This window comes from Aedes albopictus, chromosome 3 (genome assembly GCF_035046485.1).
Source record: "Aedes albopictus strain Foshan chromosome 3, AalbF5, whole genome shotgun sequence".
NCBI lineage: Eukaryota > Metazoa > Arthropoda > Insecta > Diptera > Culicidae > Aedes > Aedes albopictus.
The window spans coordinates 186,918,688-186,944,701 of NC_085138.1; the positions used below are offsets into that span (position 1 = coordinate 186,918,688).

At 41.7% G+C, this 26,014-nt stretch overlaps 2 protein-coding genes across 6 annotated transcripts in view; both read left to right on the plus strand.

Annotated features, from left to right (window-relative positions):
• The window catches only part of LOC109429174 (serine proteinase stubble), a 555,654-nt gene that overhangs the window by 286,960 nt on the left and 242,680 nt on the right, over positions 1–26,014 (plus strand). The window lies entirely within an intron of this gene.
• LOC134292239 (uncharacterized) lies at positions 17,538–18,704 on the plus strand. The gene has a single exon (XM_062861228.1). It carries the CDS (start codon positions 17,675–17,677, stop codon positions 18,701–18,703), a length of 1,029 nt encoding a protein of 342 aa, XP_062717212.1. The 5' UTR covers positions 17,538–17,674; the 3' UTR covers position 18,704.

Here is a 26,014-nt window from a genome sequence, read left to right on the forward strand (position 1 = left end):
GTTTTTTAACATGTGCGGTTCAAATTAGATATGATTTTTTTAGTTACCTAGTTATAGCACTCAGTTCTTGTATTCTACACTGAGATACCTAGTTTTGAAAATGGTGAATATTTTCGTCGTTTATAATCGTATTTCATTGGTCTTTGGATATATTATAGAGCTCAAAAAGCTCGACATAATGGTATATTCAACTCAAAAACGTCAAATTTCGAGTTACCTAGTTCTAGCATTAAGGGGACGATATTATCGTTGAGTCATAGACCATGCAACAGAGAATTCAACTCAACGGAATTTCTACGCTAGTCATCCAACAGTTGACTGTTGGTGCTCAGTTAGATCTACTGGAAGAAACAGTGACTACCCACCAGAAATCATATCGCCTTTTTAGCCTTAATTTCTTTAAAACAGCCGCCATATTGAATTTTGAGCCACCGTCTTGTTTTTGAAACCGCCATCTTGAAATTTCTGGTCTCCACTTGAGGACTCCAGGCATCTTTCTCTTACCAAATATTGCATGGTTTTAAAAACTAAAACTCCATTAAACAATCGTCATTTTGGACTGCCATCTTGGATATGCGGCTCGCATTGTGTTAATCTCCCCATACCAAATATACTCATATTGCATAGTTTTAGAACCTAAATCTCCATCTTGAATTTTGGTCCAGCCTGGTACTTCAGTCTACCATTTTAAATTTTTGGACGCCATCATGGATTTTAGACCGCCATCTTGAATCTGGAGCCGCCATATTGGATTTTAGGTCGCCACCTTGGACATTCTGGTCGCCATTTTTAGACTTCGAACATCTTCCCCATACCAAATATACCCCTGCATGGTTTCAGAGCCTAAAACACCATTAAACAGCCGCCATCTTGAATTTTGTACAGCCATCTTGTATATTCTCTGCGCCATTTTGAGCTCCGGATATCTTCCCTGTATCAAATATACTCAATGCATGGTTTTAGAGCCCAAAACTCCATTACATAGTCACTATTTTGGTTTTCAATCAGCCATCTTGAGTTATGGGCCAACATCGTGTAATTTCTGTTCTCCAGTGTTGATTTCCGCGCAAAATTTGTCAAGCATTCATAAAGGTTACAAAAATCGGCGCAGTTTGTTATGTTGCATGATAGGGTTTATTTTAATTTTATATGGTCGGGGCTCTGCTAAACCAAACTAAAGACCATTTTTTGAAAAATTGAGTTTTCTTAACCATTGAATGAAAAATGAGATGATCTTCCTTGCATGTTAAAATCCAGTAATTCTGACAGCTCTTCGTGGAGTAAATTCAAAATTTCTATGTGGCAGAACATACTAAATATAAAATTGCATCCAACCAGAGTGAACTATAAACCATTCCATAGAATCAGCGAAATATTTCAGTTTCGGCCCAGATGATGAACATTTCAAGTTCTCCTCATCACCGTCAGATTTCTAACTTCTAACCGACTCATAGTAACAATCTTTGATAGAATTGAACACGTAATTAGAAATATGGGTGTTGGAGGATCCAATTATGTTTCGATGGCCATTTTTCCAAATCACAAATTGCTCCACTTTCACATCTCAGGACTTCAGGACATGCAAGGACATCATTTGACATAATCACTCTTGCTCTGTACCTGCACATGCACTGCCTATGAAAAAACAAAACATGGGTGGGAAGGGCTGGTCTGGGAGGGCTTCTGCCGTTCATATTTCAAACTATTTTGAGACCTCTGTGCTACCATACTATACGCGTCCTCTCTGATTGATGTAAAGGACTGTGAGTGATATCGATTTCAACTTCATAGATGATGAAAAAACAAGATTTTATCATAATCCGACTGGTTTTCTCTGAAACAAAGAAACACAGTCAGCCACACTGAACTATAAACCATATTCCAATGTTTTTGTTCAGCCAGAATGAACTGAGTGCAAAGTACTGAGAAATTAAATGTGATTATATCAATGATTTCAAATAATTTACATATATACTTTTTCTCTGATGGTTAATAAAGGCTTGTAAGTTACAAGTGTGCGGAAAAGTTTCAAATAATCTTAGTTGTTGTTTATTTGTGACTGGTTGAACTTGATTATCTCGGAATAAAGTTTTTGGCGCTTAGCTCGGTTTAGCAGAACCCCGGCCATATCTGGCCAGTTCCGCCGGTGCTGGTCCAGATCACTAAAATGGCCATAACTTCGGAACGCCCTGCCCGATTTGGACCATTTCAATATCAAATAATACGGTAAAGTTTCGGTTCGATTCGTTCTAAAATCCGAAAAATTTTCCCATAGTGAGTGCCTTAGAAGTGAGTGACTTTTTTTTGTACACAGACATCATCTCAATTTGTCAAACTGAGTTGAGTGGTATATGTGACTTGACCCTCTGAGGCTTATATAGAAAATTGTTTTTTGAGTGAATATATATGTAGTCTTTCAGTACACTTTGGTGTACGAGAAAGGTACTTGCGCTAGTGCTCGATACAATATACCGGGCATATATTCGCGAGATTAGCAGATGAGCTTAGAAAAATACAGATATGTTTAGAAGGGCCCCTCGATGTTGACTAGAAATGTAAAATATGGTCTGATTATCTCTACAAAGCAATGATGTTTCCATCCATTTCTTTTGGCAATTTTCAACAACTTATATTTCTTTTCTTATTATTTTCGTTTCAGGTAAGATCTTTTATTACTACGTTGATGATACATATTTGTAAGTTAATTAAGAAGCGATGACAAATGTCTTGGTTGATGAAACCTTCTGCAATATTTCTAATAAAACTGTAGAACCCCTGCATCAAACGATACAAATCGGTACGACACGTATAGATTAAGTCCCAACCGACATTGGCAATCTGCAGATATAAATAACAACCAGTTCTGCCCACCGAGCAAACCAAGAATCTCCGTTCTACTCGGTTCCGTTCTATAACCAAACAGATCATTAATTCAATTTGAATGCATTCGCCCTGTGCCTAGACTCCGGGTGGAAGAGGAAGATAATGGTCACCTTGCACGATAGCCTTGCGCCTGACACGTTGGTGATAGGAGGGAAGGTTCCTTCTTTAATTCAATACCAAATCCACTGGAACAGAAGCAGCAGCAGCATCATCAGCTCTAGAAGAAGCCCTGCGCCTGCCAGTAGATAATCATAGCCACAATAAATTGCCGATAAGTATTATTAATCGTCCACAAGTTGTGAGTTGCACTGCCCAGCCCATGTCTAACAGAATACACCCCGAAGGAAGGATAACAACCCAGCACTGCCGCCACTGACCGCGAAGACGATCTTCCTCGGAACACGGACTTTGGAACTTTGGAAGATCCGCCCTGGCTAGCGCAAACGTGCAGACTTCAGTCAAGAATAATAATGTGATCAATTTTGTGCAGCCGAGTCAGCGTTGGTACGTCGATCCGGTGGCCCAGGGCCATAATTGAGTTATCGCGCTGCTGTGGCCCCTCTCTCGCTTTGAAGATTCCTGTCAGGATGGACGGGTTTGGTAGTTTCTGGTCAGGAAGTCCATGGGCCGTCGCCGACGACGACGATCCGAGTTCCAGCTACTGAATATTAAATAAATGGTGCCTGATAGCATAAAGATCCAATTACAAGCAGTAAATGGGCACTGATTGTTATAACCGAGGTGATTATTCACCCGTTCCGAGCGGATAACTATAAGTCACTAGCATGCTCGCTCGCTGCTGCTGGCTTGAAATTGCTAACGTCCTGTGCTATAGTGAACCTGGTGGAATGTGGTGGAGCGCCCTTTGGATGAAGAACGTGGGAGAAAAATCTCGGTGGTGGTGGTTTGTTGGCACCTGCGTTGAAGATAAAAGATGGAATTCCACGCGATCAGTGAGTCTGGAAAAATGTTAGAAGGTTTCTGACCCTCGACTCAGCGATGAAATTGGATTGTTTTTTTCTGTTTCGGTCAGTATTCTCATCATTGATTGCTCCAGCTGTTCAATTTCGGTTTGGCAAACAATGAGCCCAACCCTGAGAAGGAATTGAAATCAAACAGAAACTTTGATAACATGATGATGATGATAAACCTGGAAGTGGTAGCGAAATACCTGTAACTAAAAAGAAAGTCGGGTTAAGTACTGTTTTTTTTAATTCCACTAAGAATTTGCATCCTTTCACAGATACGTGTTTCGACCTCATACATCCTACCGCTAATCCTGAAGAAATCAGAGTTTGATTTTGCAAAATTTGCAACGACGTACGTTTCATTTCATTTATTTAGTTCAACATCAAATTTATTATAACACTGAACCAACAATTTGCCGCCATAATACTCGATTTGCAACTGCAGCTCTCCAACGTCGGTCACGCCCAACACTCGCCAGATCACGCTCCACCTGGTCCGCCCATCGTGCTCTCTGCGCTCCACGCCTTCTTGTACCAACCGGATGGTTAGCAAACACCAACTTTGCAGGGTTGTTGTTCGGCATTCTTGCAACATGCCCTGTCCATCGTATTCGTCCAGCTTTAGCCACATTCAGGATGTTGGGTTCACCGTAAAGTGCAGTCAGTTCGTGGTTCATCCTTCTCCTCCACACACCGTTCTCCTGCACGCCGCCGAAGATCGTCCTTAGCACGCGTCGCTCGAAAACTCCGAGTGCTTGCAGGTCCTCCTCGAGCATCGTCCATGTCTCGTGTCCGTAGAGAACCACCGGTCCTATTAGCATCTTGTACATGGTACATTCGGTGCGGGGGTGAATCTGTTTTGACCGCAGTTTCTTCTGGAGCCCGTAGTAGGATCGACTTCCACTGATGATGCGCCTTTGTATTTCACGGCTTCTATCACCTCGAAAACATCCACGTCTATCGTAACATCGCTGCCAAGGTTTGTCCTATCTCGCTCAGTCCCACCTACCAGCATGTACTTCCCAAGTAACAATTTCTTTGCTGATTGGTTTTGTTTGATTTTTATTGGGGTTTTATTACAGCAATAATTAAAACTCGCAGTTTTATGACTGCTTTTATGAAAACCATTGATAAAATGTTTTATAGTATACTTGCAGATATCCATAAAGACAGATTTTAAGAGTAAACAAAACTTTCCGATTTGTAAACCTTCTGGCAATCATTATTACCACAATAAAACTGTTAAAACTCTCAACAGATGGCGATCCGTTCGATTAGTAACGACATCTGTTGGTGGAAAAGCAGAACTACGATATTTCTAGGTTTATTGCGGTCATCATAAAAGTAAATTTGCTTTCGTTTTATTTTCGCTGATTATGGTTGTCGCCATATTGAAAAATTAGCTATTGTGAATGGAAAATGGTTAATTTTGGTCAAATTAGCAATGAATTGATAGTTTGCCACCATTTCCATAACATGCTCACATAAATAAACTCTCTCTGCTGAGTTTTCTTGTGATTCGAGATAGTTTTAGTAAATTGACAAATTGATTTATTTCATTCCAAGATGATAATATTCACTATTTTTGAAGCGCATAAATTTTGTGATTCTGCCACCCCGATATTCACGGTAAAATTGAATGCGCATAAGCCTATCAACACAATAACAACTAAAATAGTACTTTGAAATTGCCGCTTCTAATGATGTATCGTCCTGAACTTTACGTGCCATCGAAGAAGCTTCTCTGCATCTTGAGCTGTCATAGTTATTGTTGAAAAAAAAACAAAAACAATCGAGAATGGGAAATTTTTTTACTAGGTTTTAAAACGGTTTTATTGCTACTGTTAATGCGGTTTGCAAAACCTCTCCAAAAGTGGTCCACTTAGCCGGAAGATGCTCTTAAAGAGGTTATCAAGAGGTTTTGATGTATAAATCAGTTTAATTGCGAGTTTTATAAAATTTGTCGTGAAGATCTCGTGTAGAGCCAAACAAAACCTCAAATGTTACTTGGGATTTGTCTTAGCCGCATTCACCACCATCCGACCTTTGATGCTTCACGTTTCATGCGGGTGTACGATTCTGCCACCGTTCCAAATGTTCTAGCAATAATATCCATGTCGTCCCGAGCAGAAAAGAATAACAACTGGATAACATATCATGGTATTAATATTAAATACCATTATACCTCGACATGCCCTTCATTAGACTGTAATAAGAGGCAAAATAACAAAAATGAATACCATAATTTAGTACAAGGAACACCTAGAAAATAACAAGTCTTGTTATTTCGATAATGAATGCATACCTAAATTTTCAAGTTCAGTTTTTGTTATTCAAAATTTATTGAATAACAAAGTAATAACATTTCTTGCTATTAAATTGAAGATTTTTAGATAGGTCTAAGATGTAACAGCAAAACTTGTTCTTTGGTCATTTTCACTGCTAAATAAACATATACCGCATCAATACCAAACTCTGCTCAAATATCTCCAACTGTTATTATGATGTTCTCATAAAATTTCGTAGAATAACATAGCAATAACAATTTTAAGTATTAGAGCACAGGTTGCTCTTTGCGTGGTATTGGGAAGGTATTCCTCTCTGCTCGGGGTCGCATAATAACTTCTCCGGTAGCTATTCGGTTTCCCAGATCTTGACTACTAACTGATGCAGACAGGTGGCCAACTTTTTCGGGACCATCTTTATGAGTTCTGCTGCGATATCGTCCTTACCAGCCACTTTGTTGTGTTTGAGCTGGTGGATGGCATCCTTAACTTCCCTCAGCGTGGGAGTTGGTTCGTTCCCGTCCTCTGCTGCACCATCATAGTCATTTCCTCCGTTGTCTTGATCCTCCGTGCCTACATTCTCTTCGCCATTCAGGTGCTCGTCAAAGTGCTGCTTCCACCTTTCGATCACCTCACGTTTGTCCATCAGGAGGCTTCCGTCCTTATCCCTGCAGATTTCGGCTTGTGGCACGTAGCCTTTGCGGGATATGTTGAGCTTCTGGTAGAACTTACGTGTTTCTTGTGAACGGCACAGCAGTTCCATTTCCTTGCACTCCGCTTCTTCCAGTCGGTGCTTTTTTTCCCGGTAGAGAAGGGTCTGCTGCTTCCGCTTCTGTCTGTGTCGCTCCACATTCTGTCGGGTTCCATGCTGCAGCATTACCGCCCGCGCTGCATCCTTCTCCTCCAGAACCGCTCTGCACTCCTCGTCGAACCAATCGTTTCGTCGACTCCGTTCTACGTACCCGATAGTGCTCTCGGCTGCGTTGTTGATGGCTGCTTTGACTGTACTCCAGCAGGCCTCTAGAGGGGCCACATCGAGCACACCCTCGTCCGGCAACGCTGCCTCGAGATTCTGCGCGTAACTGGTTTCTTCAGTCGCTCTAGATCGTACCCGGCCGCCGGTACTGTACATTGTTAATAACCGAGAGTTTGGGGCGCAGTTTAACCATCACCAGGTAGTGATCAGAGTCGATATTAGCGCCACGATAGGTCCTGACGTCGATAATGTCGGAGAAGCGCCGTCCATCAATCAGAACGTGGTCGATTTGCGATTCCGTTTGTTGTGGTGATCTCCAGGTGTAACGATACGGGAGGCTGTGCTGGAAGAAGGTGCTACGAATGGCCATGTTCTTAGAGGCGGCGAAATTGATGAGGCGTAGGCCATTTTCTTTCGTCAGGTGGTGGGCGCTGAACTTTTCAATCGTCGGTCTGAATTCCTCCTCCTGGCCTACCTGAGCGTTTAGGTCCCCAATGATGATCTTGACGTCGTGGCTTGGGTAGCGGTCGTACTCGCGTTCGAGCTGCGCGTAAAATCCGTCTTTGTCTTCATCAGTGCTTCCGGAGTGAGGGCTGTGCACGTTTATTATGCTGATGTTGAAGAATCGACCCTTGATCCTCAACCTGCACATTCTTTCGTCGATCGGCCACCAACCGATCACGCGCCTCTGCATGTCGCCCATCACTATAAAAGCTGTTCCCAGCTCGCGTGTGCTGCCGCAGCTCTGGTAGATGGTATGATTACCTCTAAACGTTCGCACCATAGATCCTGTCCAACACACCTCCTGCAGCGCTACGATTCCGAAAACACGGTCCTTCAGTATATTGGCGAGTATGCGGGTGCTCCCAATGAGGTTGAGAGATCTGCAGTTCCACGTACCGAGCTTCCAATCGCAAGTCCCTTTTCGTCGCTGTGGTCGTCGCCATTGGTATCGGTTCGCATTCTTCTCTTGTTGATTTTTCGGTGCTAGTCTTTTTTACGGCTGGCTAGCAGGGCCTGACACCAATCCATTAACCCAGGGAGCTGGGCTTACATTCCCGGAAGCTACGGGTTCTGCATTGGCATTTCCTCCAACTGCAGTGCTAAATAGAAGGACTCAAGCGCCAGTCTTCGCCGGGGGTGTGTTTTTAATGGGCGTCCAGAAGATAATATATTACCTGAGCTTCCACCCCCAATCGGTAGAAGTATACTTATGGAATCCCTGATGAAATCGCAGGAGGAATTCCTGGAGGAATCCCAGGAAGATTTCCTGAAAGTATTGCAGCAAGTAAGTATGCCAGGAGAAATCCCCAGAAGTATTTCTGATGCAGTCTTAATGGAAAATGCTTGAAGAATTCCTGCTGGGATTCATGGAGGAAGATCAATAGAAGTTCTTTGAGAAATTCCCTGTGGAATTTCTGGAAGAAACTCTGGAGGAAGTCCTGGATAAATCCTTGAAGAAATACCTGGACGAATCACCCAAGGGATTTTTAGAAAAATCCCAGATAGATATTCCGGATGAATTTTCAGTAGAACTTCCCTAGTAGAATTCCTAAAAATACCGCAATGATAATTTTTGGAAGATTTCTAAGAAAAATTGCTAAAAGAATTGCAGCAGGAACTGCTTAAGGAATCCTAGCCACAATTGTTTTTTTTTATTTTGAAAAATGTATCGATTTAATATACGATTTATTTTATACAAAAGAGTACCTTTTTTCTGAACCGCTATGATTTTTTTTCTATTTTTCAAACTTTATATTTTCAACTTAAATATATTTTAAAGTAATTTTTTATATCACATTTCGACAGCTATATATCTTAAAGTAATTTTTTATATCACATTTCGACAGCTGGGCAACAGCTTGACAGCTCTGCCTAGTACAAAATGGAACGACGGGTGATTCGTTTAATTACTACTATACAAAATTCAACTGTTTTTTTAAATGAATTGACTGGGCATCGAAATTCAAGAAAATTTTGATTTTGGCTAAGTTTGGTCAATTTCCGAAGGAAGGCCAATATAAGCTTCTGAATGAATTCCATGAGAAATGTCTGGAAGAATCTCTGAATAAAATCTCTGAAGGATTTCCTGGAAGAATCACCGGAGGAATTTCTGAAAGGATCCCAGGAAGATTATCTCTAATAATCCCACCAGGAATTCCTGAGGGAATCCTAATAGAAACTTGTAGAGGAATCCCTAGAAGAATTCCTAGAAGTGTCATAGGAAGAATTTCCAAAGAATTCCTAAGAGAAATTGCTGCAGAAACTTCTTGTATGTACAAATTGATGGGTTTGTCTGAAGAATCCTAAGCGTAGATTATTGAAGAAATGTCGGCAAGAATCCATAAAGGAAGCCACTGTATGAATAGATAAAGGTATGTCTTTGAGGTATAAGTGTGCTTAAGTTTTGTTCAAATGTGCCATCATATATATAAAATCCCAGAGTTGTCTGTCCTTTCGTCAAGTTTTGAAATGTTTCGTTGAAATGTTTCACCATAGTTGTTTCAAATTTCTAAAAGGAAGGAGAACATTCTGGATGTTTTTTGACTTTCCAGAAATAATAAGAAGAACTTTCTGGAATGTTCTGGAACATCAATATTCTAAAAACTATAAGAATTTTCTGAAAGTTCCAGAAAACAAATAACGTTCTGGAAAGCTCTAAAATATGGAACTTCTTAAATTTTCGAGAACCCCCTTGAAGTTTCTGGACGCATCCGAAAGCAGAAGAAGAAGAAGAAGAACATTTTGCAGCATTATGGAATTTTTTTTTTGGCGTAACGTCCCAACTGGGACAAAGCCTGCTTCTCAGCTTATCAACTGAGAACTTCGTCTTCTCATAACCACTTCTAAGGTGTTGAACGTTTTAGAAAAGAACCTTCTAGAATGTTCTTGAGCATGCAACTTTATTTTATTGGGAAAAGGTTATGGACGTTAGCGAACGATCAAGGAAGCAAAAAAGAACCTTCTAGAATGTTCTGGAACATAAAAATCCATAAAATTTCCAGAAACCTCCTGAAAGATACTGAACGTTACAAAAGTAAAACAATCATCTGAGATATTCTGGATATCACACTTCCTCAAATATCGAAAACTTTCTGTGCGTTACTGAACGTTTCAAACAGAGAATTCTGGAATGTTCTGTACACTTTTCATTCTTAATTTCAAGAACTTTATGGAAGTTAATGAAAGTCCAAGAGAGAAGTAAAGGGCCTTCTAAAATGTTCTGGAACACCAAAATTCATAAAATTTCGAGACCTTTCTAGAGATTACTGAATGTTTCAGAAAGAAGAATAATAATCTACGAAAATGTTCTAGATAATCAAAATTCTTAGAACTTTCGAGAAGTTAGTGGACAAAAACAAGACAAAGACCTTCTGCAAACTTTTTTCAATTTACGAAAATTGTCTGAGAGTTTGTGAACGTTCCAGAAAAAAAGAAAAATATCCTTTAAGAAGGCTCTGGAACAACCAAATTCATAAAATGTTTGAGAAATTTCTGGAAGCTACTGAACATTCCAAAGGAAAACAGAAAAAAATCACTAGAATATTCCGGAACATTAAACTTCCCAGGTACTTTCTAGAAGTAACTGAATGTTTCAGAAAGAATAAGAAAACTAACCTTCTGGAATTTTCTGGAACAAATTTTTTATTGCCGATTATGTTCGGGGAGTTTGTCAACGTTCAAGAAAAAAAAATGTCAAATGGACCTTCTGAAAAGTTCTGCAAAATCAGAATTCATTAAATTTTGAGAACTTTCTGGAGATTACTAAACGTTCAAGAGAGAAGCATTCTGGAGAGAGATTCTGGAATGTTCTCGAAAACAGTTCCACTGAAGAAGTGTAACTGGAATTTTAAAAACAATCTTTTTCTAGCTAACGTGGCTAGCCACGTCGGGTCAGCTAGTTAATAAATATTGGAGTTATTGTGAGAAGTTTTAGATTTTAGGAAAACTTCTAGGGGGTGCCAAATTTGCTCTAAGGGGTGCCAGGCTACGCCAATGGCTCAGGTGAGCTTCAAGGATTTCAAGGATGTTCCAGAGGCGTTTCAGGGAGTTTCATGGAATTTAAGGGAATTAAATAGGTGGTCTTCCTGGCGGGTTAAGGGGGTACCAGAATTGTTTGAAGGCGTTTCAGAGTGCTACAGGTTGTTTGATTGGGTTTCAAGGTGCTTTACAGGGGTCTCCAGTTAGCCTAGTGGTTAAGGCCATGGATCGCCAATCCGGAGACGGCGGGTTCGATTCCCGTTCCGGTCGGGAAAATTTTCTCGATTCCCTGGGCATAGAGTATCATTGTCCTTGCCTCACAATATACAAAATCATGCAATGGCAGGCAAAGAAAGCCCTTCATTTAATAACTGTGGAAGTGCTCAAAGAACACTAAGCTTTCACAGGCGTTTCAGAGAGTTTCAGGAGGTTTCAAAGCAATCTCAGAGGGGCTTCGCAGGCTCTCAAATGTGCTTCAGAAGGATGACATGGGAGTTTCAGAGGCTTTTCAAGAGGTTCAAGACATTTCAAGGCATTTCAAAGGTCTCAGAAGAATTTCCGGGAATTCAAGGCTGCTTCACAGGCTTTCGTAAATTTCAATGACGTTCCAGAGATTTCAGGAATGCTACAATGCGTTTAGAGTTGGTCTACGCCCATTTAGTACCAAACCCACTTATGTACTTGCAATTTGTACTGGATCAACCAAACTTACCATCATCTAGTCATTCAACTCCACTCGGGAGAACAATCATCAGAACACCTCTCATATATCGAGAGCGTGTTAAAGTGCGAGAAAACTGCTGTTAACCCACCCCGGCTATGAGTAAGCGAATTTTTAATTAACATTTGCATGAACTGGCAGAAAGAAAGGGAAAAGGTTAAGTTCGGGCCCGTCTGTAGTTTGATCGGTGGCACTTCACAGCACATTGTGCACGAGCACGCCCAGTTTGTTCAATCAGCGCGATCGCTCACTCCAACCCGCCGCCGTCCGTCGCCCGTGAAACGTTGAGTTTGTTTTTCCTGTCAGAGCAGAAGTTGATAGCGCGATCGGCGGTGATCGCGTGTGCCGGCCGGCCGCCAGATGATCGACGACGATGACGATTGATTCGGCGAACCGGTCACCTTTTTCGGACTTTGTATGACTTCGGACGGATCCAAAAACCGTTTGGCCGCAAGTGGTGGTGCCCCCATCGCATCGCATCGGATCGTAAATGTAGGCCGATTCGTGCGAGACAGATTGGCAATCATTTCGGGGCAGCAATTTCGGAACAACGGATTTAATTGAGAGCATTTTCGATTTTTGTCCCACGACGACGGCAATGCGATGGCGCGGCGTCGTCGGGTGCTCTTGAGTGGACGAGATTCGTGTTTGAGTTTACATGCACAAGCGCGGTCATTTGGGTGGAAGTGTGTGGACGGACACGGAAGGGAGTTTCGCGTTCATGGAGATATTTGGAAACATGCCGGCTCACCAGGTTATGATTAACAAACACGGGCGGTGTGTTTTGGTGTTTATCTATGACGTGCCATTTTCATATCGTTGGATTTCCCTTTCGTTCGATAAAAGTACCCTTCCTTCGGACGGGTGAAATCGGCTTGGAGTGGTCGCCTGGAGGCTGGTCAAGTTGCCGAAAATGACACGCTTGGAATGAAGAACTGGAGTTTGGGGAATTCGGAGAGTTGCGTGCATGTGAAAGTGATAGTTTATTACGAAGCGATAATAATGGGTGTTGTCAAGGAAGAGCGTAGTTTGTGCTCCATGAAGGTGACCGGATCTACTGGGGTTCTACACTATTTAATGATTTTTTTTTTATATTCATTAACGAGATTTTTAACCTGGGGTTAGTTCATCTCGGGACCCACGTTTCACTTCCCTTCCGAAGGGAATAACAAACATTGTGTATGACTGTCGAGAATGGGGCTTGATCCCAGTTCTTCGGCATGATAGTAACGGGCTTCAATCATCACACCAGGTGTACTCCACACTAGTAGATGAGTTTCTATTTCTGACATAGGGTATCGCGCCACTTGGGCGGTGGCTTCTATATTCGTCTGTTTGCCACTATAACTCAGTCAATTTTGAACCAATTGACTTGAAATGTTGTACGCGGGTAGATACTATACCTATCTCACTGCATTCCAAAAATGGTGTCAATTGGTTCAAATTTGACTGAGTTATAGTGGCAAACAGACGAATATAGAAGCCACCGCCCAAGTGGCGCGATTCCCTATGGCCCAATTCCTATTTTATTTTCGGTTATTTTATTTCGGTCCATCACAGGGTCCGCAAATCGGTCTCCTCTTGATCGACCCACCTAGCTCGCTGCGCACCACGTCTTCTTGTACCGGTCGGATGACTCTCGAGAACCATTTTAGTCGGGTTGCTATCCGACATCCTGATGACGTAACCCGCCCACCGCAGCTTCCCGATTTTCGCGGTGTGCACGATGGTTGGTTTTCTCTGCAGTTGATGCAGCTCGTGGTTCATTCGCCTTCTCCAAGTCCCGTCTTTTATTGGCACTCCGCCGTAGATGCATCTACGCAACAGCTTCCGTTCGAAAACTCCAAGGGAGTGTTGGTGCTCTGCACGTAGAGTACATGCTTCCTGCCCATAGAAAACTACCGTTGTAATCAGCGTTTTGTAGATAGTTAACTTCGTGTGACGGCGAACTTTGTTCGATCGTAGGGTTCTGCGATGTCCAAAGTAAGGTCGATTTTCTGCCACAATGCGCCTCTGAATTTCTCTGCTGGTGTCGTCGTCGGCGGTCACCAGTGAGCCCAACTATACGAATTCTTCAACCGCCTCAATTTTATCACCGTCGATAGAAATTTGGGGTGGCGCTGTAATTCTTTCCAGGAGCCCGTTGCCATCATGAACTTTGTCTTCAACACATTAATGACTAATCCGATTCGCTTGGCTTCATTCTTTAGTTGGATGTACGTTTCCGTCATCGTCTCAAATTTGCTATTCATAATATCTATATCCATCAGCGAAACCAAGCAGCTGAACGGACTTCGTGATAATCGTTCCACTCGTGTTTATCCCCGTTATCGTGTTTGCCGTAACCCTCTGCGAGAATCTACGCTCGAACTACGCACATCACTCGATCCATCGTCGCCTTGATCAATCGTATCAGTTTATCCTGGAATCCGTATTCGTGCATAGTCTACCGTAGCTGGTCTCGATAGATTGTATCATACGCCGATTTGAAATCGATGAATAAGTGATGTGTGGGCACGTTGTATTCGCAACATTTCTGCAACACCTGGTGGATTGCAAACAACTGGTCCGTTGTAGCACGTTCACCCATGAATCCAGCCTGGTATTGCACCACGAACTCCCTTGCAATCCGTGATATGGCGGCATAAAATTTGAATGAGTATCTTATAGGCAGCGCTTAGTAGTGTGATCGCGCGGTAGTTCCCGCAATCCAACTTGTCGCCCTTTTTGTAGATGGGAGTGGGACACACGATACCTTCCATCCATTCCTTCGGTAATACTTCCTCCTCCCAAATCTTGATAATGCCCCAGTGTAGTGCTCTCACCAGTGCTTCTCCACCGTATTTTAGAAGCTCGCTTGGTAGTTGACCTGCTCCAGTAGCTTTGTTGTTTTTCAACCGGTCAACCTCCTCCTCAATCTCTTGAAGGTTAGGGTCCGGAAGTCTTTCGTCCTACATACGTACTCCTAGATCTGTTATCACTTCACCTTCGGTGCTTGCAACGTCGCCATTGAGGTGCTCATCGTAATGCTGCCACCGTCTCTCGATCACCTCACGCTCGCTCGTGAGAAGATTCCCATAATCGTCGCGGCACATGTTGCCTTGTGGCACAAAGCCTCTGCGCGAGCGGTTCAGCTTCTCGTAGAACTCCCGTGTGTCCTTAGCGCGGAATAGCTCTTCCATCGCTTCACGATCTTATTCCTCCTGCTGGCTCTTTTTCCTCCGGAAGACTGAGTTCTGCCTGTTCCACGCCTGTCTATAACGTGCCTTATTCGCCCTCGTACAGTTGCAACATTTTAGCCCATACTGCATTCTATTCATTTTTCAACCGTTTACATTCGCCGTCGTACCAGTCGTTGCTGTGAATCGGAGTCGCGAAGTCTAGTGCTGCAGTCGAGGCGGATCGGATGTCCCTCCAGCCGTCTTCAAGTGCAGCTGCGCCACGTTGCTCTTCCGTTGGGCAGGTCACTGCTAGCTACTTCGCGTAGTCTTGAGCTACTTCTACGTTACGCAGCTGCTTGATGATGAGCCGCAGCGTTCGACTTCGAAACGTGGTAATAACCGTCGAAAGTTTTGAGCGCATGCATACAACGACCAGGTAGTGATCCGAATCTATATTCACACTGCAGTATTTGCGAACGTTGGTTTTATTTTCGAGAAAAATTTATCGTCGATTAGAACGTGGCTGATTTGATTTTCCCGACCATCAAGTCGGGTGAACTCCTTGTAAAATTTGTTTGACATAAAAAAAATGTTGTAAGAAGCAAACGCAGCTTGGCGTGGCAATTTTTTATGAACTTTGGGGCACCCTCCTCCGTGGGCTTGCGTGGACTGGACTCTTAGTTTTGGGGTACCAGAGGGTCTTAGTTGCATTGTAGGGAATCCGAGGGTTTTCCAATGGCTTTTTGGGGCATTTCAGATCATTTCAGAGGATTTCAGCGGGTTTTGGTGGACTTTCGCAGTCATTTCAGGATTCCTAGCGGGCATCAGAGGCATTGCTCTCAGCTGCAGGAAGATTTGAGAGATGTTTTTGTGAGCCATAAGTATTTCAGGTGATTTAAGAAGGAATCTAAGACGTTTCAAACTGATTACCTGGAAAAGGTGTTATTGTCGGCCTTTGCAGTCGGATAGAGCAGCGAGAACGAGATTGTCTCTAGAAGATAACGTAGCTTCTTGTATGTGTATAGTAATGCTCTACATCGTATAGTTTAAGTGCATATTTTTCGAGATGGCGCCTGTTACGGTGCATGTGTCGCGAAGTTTTTGCGAGCTGCTGTATCGTGGGAGGATTTTTGCTATGAAATCTAGCTATTTGTCTCTCGTTTTATGCTATAATCGCACTGTTTTATCACCTACGCATATCCTACTTCAACGTCATTGGTTAAATCGTTTTAGACAATAAAATTCAATTTATGAGAAAAATGCAAAAAAGGATGTTTTCTTATACTAAATTCCATTATTTAGTATCAAATTTCATCCACATACAATCAGGTTTTCTTACGCGGGGGATACGTACGGCGTAAAAAAAAACTCAGTTCAAAATTCAAAAAACTGGCTAAAAAAGTCTCTCCATTTCTCGACGAATCATGCAAAAATAAGACGATGATTTTTTCTTGTATGGAGTTTTCATTAACGCGGCCGCGTAAATGAAAACCGCGTAAAAAAAGACCTGACTGTAGTGATAGGCAGTAGGCAGTTGGTAAATAACAATTGGTTGGAGTGTTTGTATCTGTAAGAGTATCGGCAGTGAAACCACCGACGAACCGACGTGACAGCTAGAACAAATAAATTCAAATTTGTTGTCCCCGACGCCATGATGAAAAATAGCCGAACACTACCGCCTCCCCTATAACGGTTCGCGTTATTTTGACAGCTTGACTCTAAACCCCCGTGTATTCATATAGGAGAAGGTTCGCGCTTGCGCTAATTTGACAGAAGCGCACGCTCGCTTCACTGGTCGACCGTTAAATTTGCGGAGGGGGGACAGTTTTGAAACACCACTGTCACGTCGGTTCGTCGGTGGTGAAACTATCATGTAAGATCGTTACTGTACATATATTATGAGCACATTTTGTATAAAAGCAATCGAAAAAGCTTCGTTCCAAAAAGTCGACTTTGTTGACCAAGTCTACTATACACGTACAAGAGAACGTAGCTTCAAATTCTTGAAAAAAGTAAAATATATTACCGAAACCATCGGATATAGAGACAATATCATTCTTGCTGCTCAATCAGACTGCAAAGGCCGAACATATCACGTTTCCTAGCTAAATCACCCACAGTCGACAAGTAACTATTTCCGTCAAACTGATTACGCTTGTTCATTCGATGGCCTATACTCGAGGGAGCTCTTGGAGATTCTCAAACAAACATTTAACTCACCACACAGCTCATAGTTGCATAAGGCTGTGCAATGGTGTGCAAGCATGAATTTCATTCAAACACACAAATTACGCATGCAGATCTGATGACTTTTGCTCAAGGATGTTTTAGGGAACTCCTCCCCCCCCTCACATATCTCACTCTTGAACAAGCCCTAAGCTTTCCTTTGGCGCTGTCCATGAACACTATCTTCATCCAAGTCCCTATAAAGTTTGCATTTACCCTTTCAATCACCCCAATAGACAGATTATAGCAACTTACACTCACATCTATATATTATGGCGCCATCACCAAACCGAATAGCGACACTGGGACTAGCGACCCTTTTTTTTTTGCTTCCGAAAAGACTGTCAATGTCATGCTAATGAAAATTGAGAAGAAGAAGAAGAAGTTGCGATTGTCAAACGTTGTTGTTGTTTACGATCAAGAACTAGTTTTTACTCTCATCCGATTTGGATTTGCAAGATTCCTGGTCATAAATGGCTAATTTGGTAATTCAAAATGTTCGTCATCGTCACGCCAGTGAAAATACAGTGTACCATGCATTATACGCACATTACTTCTTGGGTATTCCTAAATTGGAAATTGCTAAATTGTACGGGAAGGCTCCGTCAACGATTTGGGAATGGTTCTCCAAGTTTGAATTGAACGGATGTATTCAACGGAAGAAACGGGAACAAGTTTACAAAAAATTCGGGATCCAAATGCGACAGTGGCGTGTGGACTTGTACCGTAGAGAACCAATCCTTTTCTTAGATGAGGCCAAGATAAAATTTCAATTGCATTTTCATTCTACAATCAGTGTAGCATCAATATGGGTGATTCTTCAGGAGTCCGGTTTTTCGTGGAAAACAATTGAGCGACGGGCAATACAAATACGCGAAGAGGAAATTGTGAGGTTCAAACGGGAAATGCTAGCAGTTCCTTGGGAGCTCTTTAATATTGTGTTCTTGGATGAGGTGAGCTTTAGTGTAGTTGGAAAAAAAAAAAAGATTTTCCGAGGAGAATTCTGTAGGAAACCAAGAGTCACTTTTTTATGCTTTTTGGGAATGAATGGTATTCTGGACAGCTTCTTCACGGAAGGAACACTTAACAGGAAAAAATTCTTTTCCAGTTGCATGGACTTTGCCCTGAACAATCCAAGTGTGCAGCGATATCCAGGAATCAGTTCAGTTTGGATTATGGACGGTGCAAGGATCCACTGCGATGCGAACATCATCAGGTTTCTCAGATCAATCGGTATTATTCCGATTTTTCTGCCTGCTTATTGTACGTTCTTTAACCCAATAGAGATTGTGTTTGGTCAGATCAAAGAAGACATGAAGAGATACCACATTCAGCATAAATTACCACTGACTGAAGTTTGCGAATCACTTAACCGCTTCAAATCATTTCCCTGTACTAAAATCTTCAACCACTGCGGATACTTTGCTGGTGGCACATTTTCGCCTGAAAAAGGACTTTACCATGATCCGAAATACATGGAATTGAATATTTCACCCAAGTAATATGCCTCTAATGAATGAAACGAAATAAAATAGATCGTTTTGCAAATTGCTAAATGCTTTTTATTTTTCCACCAAGAATGATTCCGTCATCAAAACACCAAAATTGGTTTTAGATTTCAGAAAAAAAACAAGTCAATTGTGATCGATGTCCTCACAATCCGTAACATCTGCAGAAAGGGTCTTGCTGAATTCAGTTTCTTCAGGTCGCATAGTTGTTTCCATCGCCGAGCAAATTTCGGATCCGAACATACCCCTCGATTCTAATACTTCCACTTTGTGTGCCACTCCTTGAAGAATTTTGCTCGCCAGTGCAATGTCCTGTTTGATGTCGGCAATCCCTTTCATCCAGCCTTCGTTAATCGTATTCGCCACTACCATGCCTCTATGCACCGATTGAAGTCTTGCTGCTTCGGACACTGGCGTCCAGCGGAAATATTTAGTCAGCTCCAATGATGGTGTTACAGCTAGCTTCAATCGCCTTCTCTCATGAGCTGGCGAAGAATTGATCAGATTCGCCCACAACAGCCAAGAACTGAAATGCCCCTCCAGGTCTCGGTGTTTATCACGCAACTGATTTGCCAATGCAGCATCGTCTTTAGTTGAGTGAGCTCCCGATCGATCCGGAGTTTGTGGTGCGACCAATTTTCGTAGTAAACACTGGTACTGGGAGTTCGTGCTTACATTAGTGGAGTACACATAAACATATACGTTGATATGTTTTCCACGCCACTTCACTAACAACCGGTGCTTCAGATCGGTGATTGAAAATTCTTTCTTTTTCTCCTTATCTTGTAAAGTTACGAATCGCGCAATGTCCTCGCAGTCGGGTTCAGATTTGTCACACCAGTTCGGATCTTCATCCCGGAAAACCACTTCGCGACGAACATGCTTCTTCACCGCCTCCCACAGGGATTGAATGATATCTTGCGTAGAATTTCCGTCGATGTCGCACCGAAACATTTCTCGAGGTCGCAGCTGGTTGCGGTAGAAACGTTCGAAAAAAATTCCCTTGAACAAGAACAGTTTTTCTTCCTTCTCGGCTGCAGAATCAGATGGAATACCGTTACCAGCATCGTCGCCCGTTTCACTGATGTTGCTGCAATCTGAATCAATAACTGGGGAGAGAGCCGATGCAATTGGATGTTCTGCTTCCATTTCATCCTCCGAAACCAGATATTCTTCCTCTTCGTAGTCGCTGTCGCTAGAATATTCAATCAATAATAAGGTTAGATGGATTTTTTTGTGAAACACTCTTCAAACTTACTTTTTCATTGTATTTAAGTAAAACCAATTTAATGATCAAATCAAAAGCAGCAACATCACACAACAGTTTGTTTATCTGCTGAGTTTTCTTTTTTACCTTGCCGGCGATGTTGACAGTTGTATATGATTTGGTTGCCAGATTATACGATTTGGATTGTCGCAAGTATGCAGGGTTGCTAGTCCTGCAGCGCTGAAAATTTGATTTATTTCTAAAAACACAATATTGCTAATTTAGAGAACATTTTCCACTTTACGGAAGATTGAAAAGCTACCGCAGCTGTCAGACTGATGATTTCCACCAATGTATCATCAATCAGTCCATGGATACCTTGGATCGAGCCTTGGATACGACGCCGATGACCATTGTTTGTTGTTGCTTTTCAGAACATTTCACTTTGCAAGCATGCTTTGATTTGACCAAACTTTTCAATGATACGATCATTTTCATGGCTGCGGTAGGACTTTGACAGCTGCGGTAGAACTTGGCGGCTACGGCGGCTACCGCAGTGTGGAAAATTCTCTAAAAATCCGCAATATATAAAAATGAGTTTGAAGTCCCTTCGAGGCAACAAAACTCACGAACGGCTGAACCGATCGGGATGACTCTTGCACGGTTCGATTCGTATTCATGGTGGCTGTGTTTATAAGTAAAAAAAATTGCGAAAATAGACTAAAAAGTAAGAAAATTGATAAAGAACTGATTTTTTTATGAGCTGGGAAGAAAATCAACACGATCGAAATAAAACCAATCTAGAGTTCGGTGCTGAAATGGCCTTAACAGTGGTCAAACGGTCAAACCACCGAAACTTGGCAAGACAAGGTTTGCCGGGCCAGCTAGTTTGGAATTAATTTGTGTAAAGCCTTCACAGTACATTGAACGGTTGTTTTGAACAACCATACACTCAGCGAAAAAAACTAGCGAAATTCATCGAAATACCTTATGAAAATTTGCTATAACTAATTCTTATGGATGGCATAAGAATACCTTATGAAAATTGATCGTGGTTGCTATGATAAATTTCATAAGACAGACTTATGAAAAGAACAAAAAAATCTTAAAATGAAGCAGCCTGGATTCGATCCATGAACGTCGGGATCACCGAGCCCGTGTCTTATCCACACGGCTACCGACGCTTGAGAATAACATGTTGCTAAACATCAATAAAAGCCAAGCTGTGAGACGATTTTACGTCATAGAGTGACCTTATGAAATTCATCCGAATCATTATGAATTATTTAAAGGCCGTTTCATAAGTTGGGCCTTATGGAAATCTTAAGGTTATTTGGCTGAGTGTATAAGTCCATGTTTTTAATAGACAATCTAACGCATAACTTGCGAACGGAAGGTCCGATTTTGGTCGTTTTAGTTTTGTTCTGTTAGTTTCCACCCAAGGAAGGTTTATGAAGCAAAAAACATGGAGAAATTGAGAGTTTTTGATAATTGATCTTCCATACATTTTGGCTGGGGACTTGGTCTTGGATAGAAACTTGAAACGTCAAAAAACGCAGTAGGCAAGACAAAGTTTGCCGGGTACAGCTAGTATCATATACTTACTTTCAGTCCTGGGCACCCACGGTGGTGCAGAGGGCCGAAGTGAAAGATTCGGGGGGGCGATTGCCAGCCATCGCCTTGACCATTGGCTAGGTCAAATTTCTGTCGACTTGCTTGATTTTGTTGTTAAGGCTGCGCCGCCATGAGCCTCTGGGTCTGCCTCTGCTGCGATGTTCCAGTCTAACACTTGCTTGCAGATTTCGTTTCCGCCCCTGCGTAGAGTGTGGCCGACCCACCTCTACTTTCGCTCCCGAATTTCTGTCGCTATAGGCTTTTGATGACATCGACGATGGAGCTCCACGTTGGAGATCCAATTGTGAGGCAACCATGCAAGAATTATATACCGCAGGCATCTATTGATGATACACACCAGGTTTCACTGGCATATAGCAGCACAAATTTTACGTTCGAGTTAAAAATTTTAGTGCGTCGACTGATCTGGTTGTTTTTCCATACATTTCTTAAGCTCACAAAAGCAGCCCTCGCCTTCTTAATCCGTGCACCTATGTCGTTCTTGGTGCCGCCATGAGCCGCCATTTGGCTACCAAGATGTTGGAAGCTTTCAACATTCTCCACTGACTGCCCAGCTACCGTGAAGCTGGAAGGGTTAACTGTGTTTACATTCAACGATTTGGTCTTGTTGACGTTGATGGTAAGACTTGCCGCTGAGGAGCGATTGGCATGATCATTGAGCTTGCTCTACATATCAGAGCGCCATTGAGCTAAGAGGGCAACGTCAGACAATATCATATGCTGCAAGCTATTATTGAGAGGTTATGTAACGGGGTCAGGTCAAGAAAATTAGAACAAATAAATTCACAATCCTAAATGTAAAGTGCTTATGCAGTAGCCTCACAACAAAATCACAAGGATACGTGCAACTCAAAAAATATTGACTCAGGGAAAAACAACTAGAACTTTTCCCAAGCAGAACTGGACTTATTCAATTGCACAAAACAGCAATTCGATTGTATTCAAATCCCAAACTATGTGGGCAATGCAAAGCAATGAAGTCGTTTAACATCTCTCTTCGTAGGTACCTACATACATCGTTAAAACTCCCTTTTTATGTGTCTGTCTATCGGTCTACTCGCCTAATAACAGACCTGGAGCTGAGAAAAATTGCTTTAATAGTATGTTTTTTTTTCTCCGAATGGCGGCAAACTGAACCACCCGAAAGAGACCTATTGGAGCGAGCTGAAAAGCACACACACGAAATAGGAGTTAGCGGCGCGGCTTCGGCTTCAGCGAAAAGCAAATGTGTATCAAACGGAACGGTCCACGTACGGGGAGCGATCCGCCACGGTAAACCCACGAATCGAGCGCGATCAACCGGGTGAACAGGTGTGTGGGCGCGCTATGGGATCCAGCAGATGTCTTCGTGGCGCGTAGATCTAGAAATGGAATAACTGCCGAGAAAGAGATAATTGACGCCTTGAGTGCTATTTAAATTGCATTCAATCAACTCTGGTACTGCCTACCACATCGGAGAGGAGACTAAACTTCACAACCTTGACCTTCCGGTGTTGGTGGCTGCTGGCTGGGTTTGTTGGTTTGATACTCGAGAACATGTTCTCATCATATTTTGAATGATGGCGCTAACATGCCAGTCATGTCTGGTTTCTGTTCTGTGAACGATGTTCTACACATGTGAAGGCACAACCCACTGACCAAGTTCAACTTTCGCTTTCGTTTTTGGCTTTATTCGGTTCTTTTTTTTTCGTATGGTGATTCTGGTGCTTTGAAGGGCTTCGTCATGTTGGGCGGTAGCAACTTCCTAGAATGGCTGTCTAGACTGCGCCACGGTCAGTGTTGGTCGGCCTGGAAATTTATGAGCTGCTGTGCGCTTGAGGTATTCTAATTTCGACATGAAAATACTACGTGAACTTTACCACCTTAGGGTGTTTATGGCTGTTGAGCAGACGTTTATTGCTTATTCAACAGTAAAACACGATGTTCGACATTTGTTTATGGTTCAGTGCGGCACCTTTTCCCATAGCCTCAACTTATTGGAGATAGTATGTCGACCGAGGATCTTCTGATTTCATTATTTATGGATGAAGAAAACTCGGGTACTCTGGGTTACTACCTTTAAACATGCTATGAATCACTTACTTCAACGCGGGAATATAAGACATGCAGGGTTGTAAAATATCACAAAAATGTCATTTCTTTATTTGCATATTTCACTGGCCCTAGAAAAAAATGTGTATCGAAAATATAATTATTTTACTATTTCTAACTAGCATTATTGGAGGCTTGCGTTCACGGGCAGAAATTTGCATTAGAAATAGTAGAATTGGAAATTGTCATGACATTTTCGTGACATTTCACAACCCTGAAGACAAGCAAAAAAAAACTATTACCTACCACAGCCTATAAATTACAAACTACTACGAAAACTACTCGTAGCGTTGAGCTAACGCCAAATAAAGGATTTTTCTTAACTGTTTATATGTGTCCTGAAATATTCTGCAACAATATCAATACATACAATGTATTCTTTTGATTTTGGCCACCAAACCCAACTTAGACGCAACAGTTATCCCGTGCGTATGGGTCTGTCCGGCAGAATTTGTTAGGGGGTTTTCTTCTCTCATACAGAGCCAGTCATTCGAATGACAACTCATTCAAATGACAAGTTATCGCTTCTTACTTGATGGGTACTCGGGTTGACTGAACCGTTTTAAAGATGACTGGCAGCAAAAATGAACAAACGTAACACTGAGTTGATGTATAATATGGAAAACGATAATACTTGGAGGAACAGCCTATTGATAAAATAAGTTAGGTAGTGTTGATTGAAATATTGCCATTCCAATAATTTAAACGGCAAAATAATGACGAAGAACAGCCTATGAATTAAAGAAGGACTTATCTCTAGGTGATATACTAACAATCGAAACGAAATTATTTACTAGGATAACTCTCGCTGAGACCGTCCCACTATTCACACCATGTCTTCAAAAATGTTTAAGGTGTAGATTTTCTGAAAGTCCTTCCCGAAAAAGTAAGGAAAATGCATTTGGTTAATCAAATTGATGGGGGTCCATCAGTTAGTTAGTTAGAGCCACAACCTTTTGGGCGGGCCCCTCGATTTTGATTAATTGTCATTTATATCGTTATAACTCGAAAGTTTCGCCAGGAACCCCTTCAAAACAAAATGTTGTTGAAAAGAGAAAAGATAGAAGTACTTTTTGCAGTTATAAAAAAGTTTGGTCGGCCATATTGATTTCGGCAGCCATCTTCAATTTATATACCAAAACTTTTTAAAAAAGTACAGATAACTTTTGATAGGAAAAATATAAATCTCTATTTTTTGGCATGTTGTGTGAAAATGTCCCAGCTTTCCATTGACGCAAAATTGAACATCGGTGGTTGCCAACATGGTGAAAAAAAGTTTTTGTATATAAATTCAAGACGGCGGTCGAAATCAATATGGCCAACCAAACTTTTTATAACTGCAAAAAGTACTTCTATCTTTTCTCTTTTCAACAACATTTCGTTTTGAACTGGTTTCTGGCGAAAAGAAGAGTGAGCGCCCTATAGGGGAACCTGGATGGGGTAAAATGGCCCAACTCATAAAATCATTCTTGAATGTGATTTGATCAATACTGCAGGAAAATGGTGCCAAGGTATGATTACATAAAACATTTTTCTAGAAGCCAGACAGGCAGCCACACGGAAAATCTTCTGATGTCCCTATGAAAATTAGCAACTTCCAGTTCGCAAAGATATCTATATATCTATCTATCTATCTATATATAAAAATGAATTTATGTGAGTATTATAGGAGACTCATGAATTCGTTTTGGCGTAATTGTCCCGGCTACCACTAAAATATAAAGAAAAAATAGAACGATCTCACCAAGTTCCAACTTGTTGAATGTCCGCACCTATGCCTTGAATCCTTCCGTTTGCGGCACCGAAGACTGTAGATCGTTGATTACCACATGTGTGTCTGATTTTTTGTACACTTTTCTGCTTCGGAAAATTATTGCGTGAGAAAAGACCATCATCTTCTTTTAAAGCCTGTATCCCCAATAATCGGGACACAGGAATACAGCCGTAACTCTGCGATAGATACATTGAAATTGCTCTAATTTGGCCTAAAAACATCTAAAGATGTGTTCATTCCATCCACAAAATTTCATGTGAATTGGTGAAGTACTTTTTAATGTAGCAATGAAAGAGTAGAATGCGCGCCATTGAATTTTGTACAGTTCCTAATTTTGCGTGTCAGCGCTGTATCTTTTGAATTTGACAAAGGAAATGACTGAAATTTTGAACCCAAACCTCTACATTTGTTTCATATGCAAAATTTCAAAAACCGATGCACTGTCAACTATTTTATAGCGAAACATGAATTGGGACTGAACGTGATTTTAGCCCCTCAGACAGCAACTAGTTACCCGAGCAGAAGGAAATAACAACAGCATAAGAAGCTGTGTTATTTTAGCAAAATAACTGAATAATAAAATCAATTATTTTTAAAT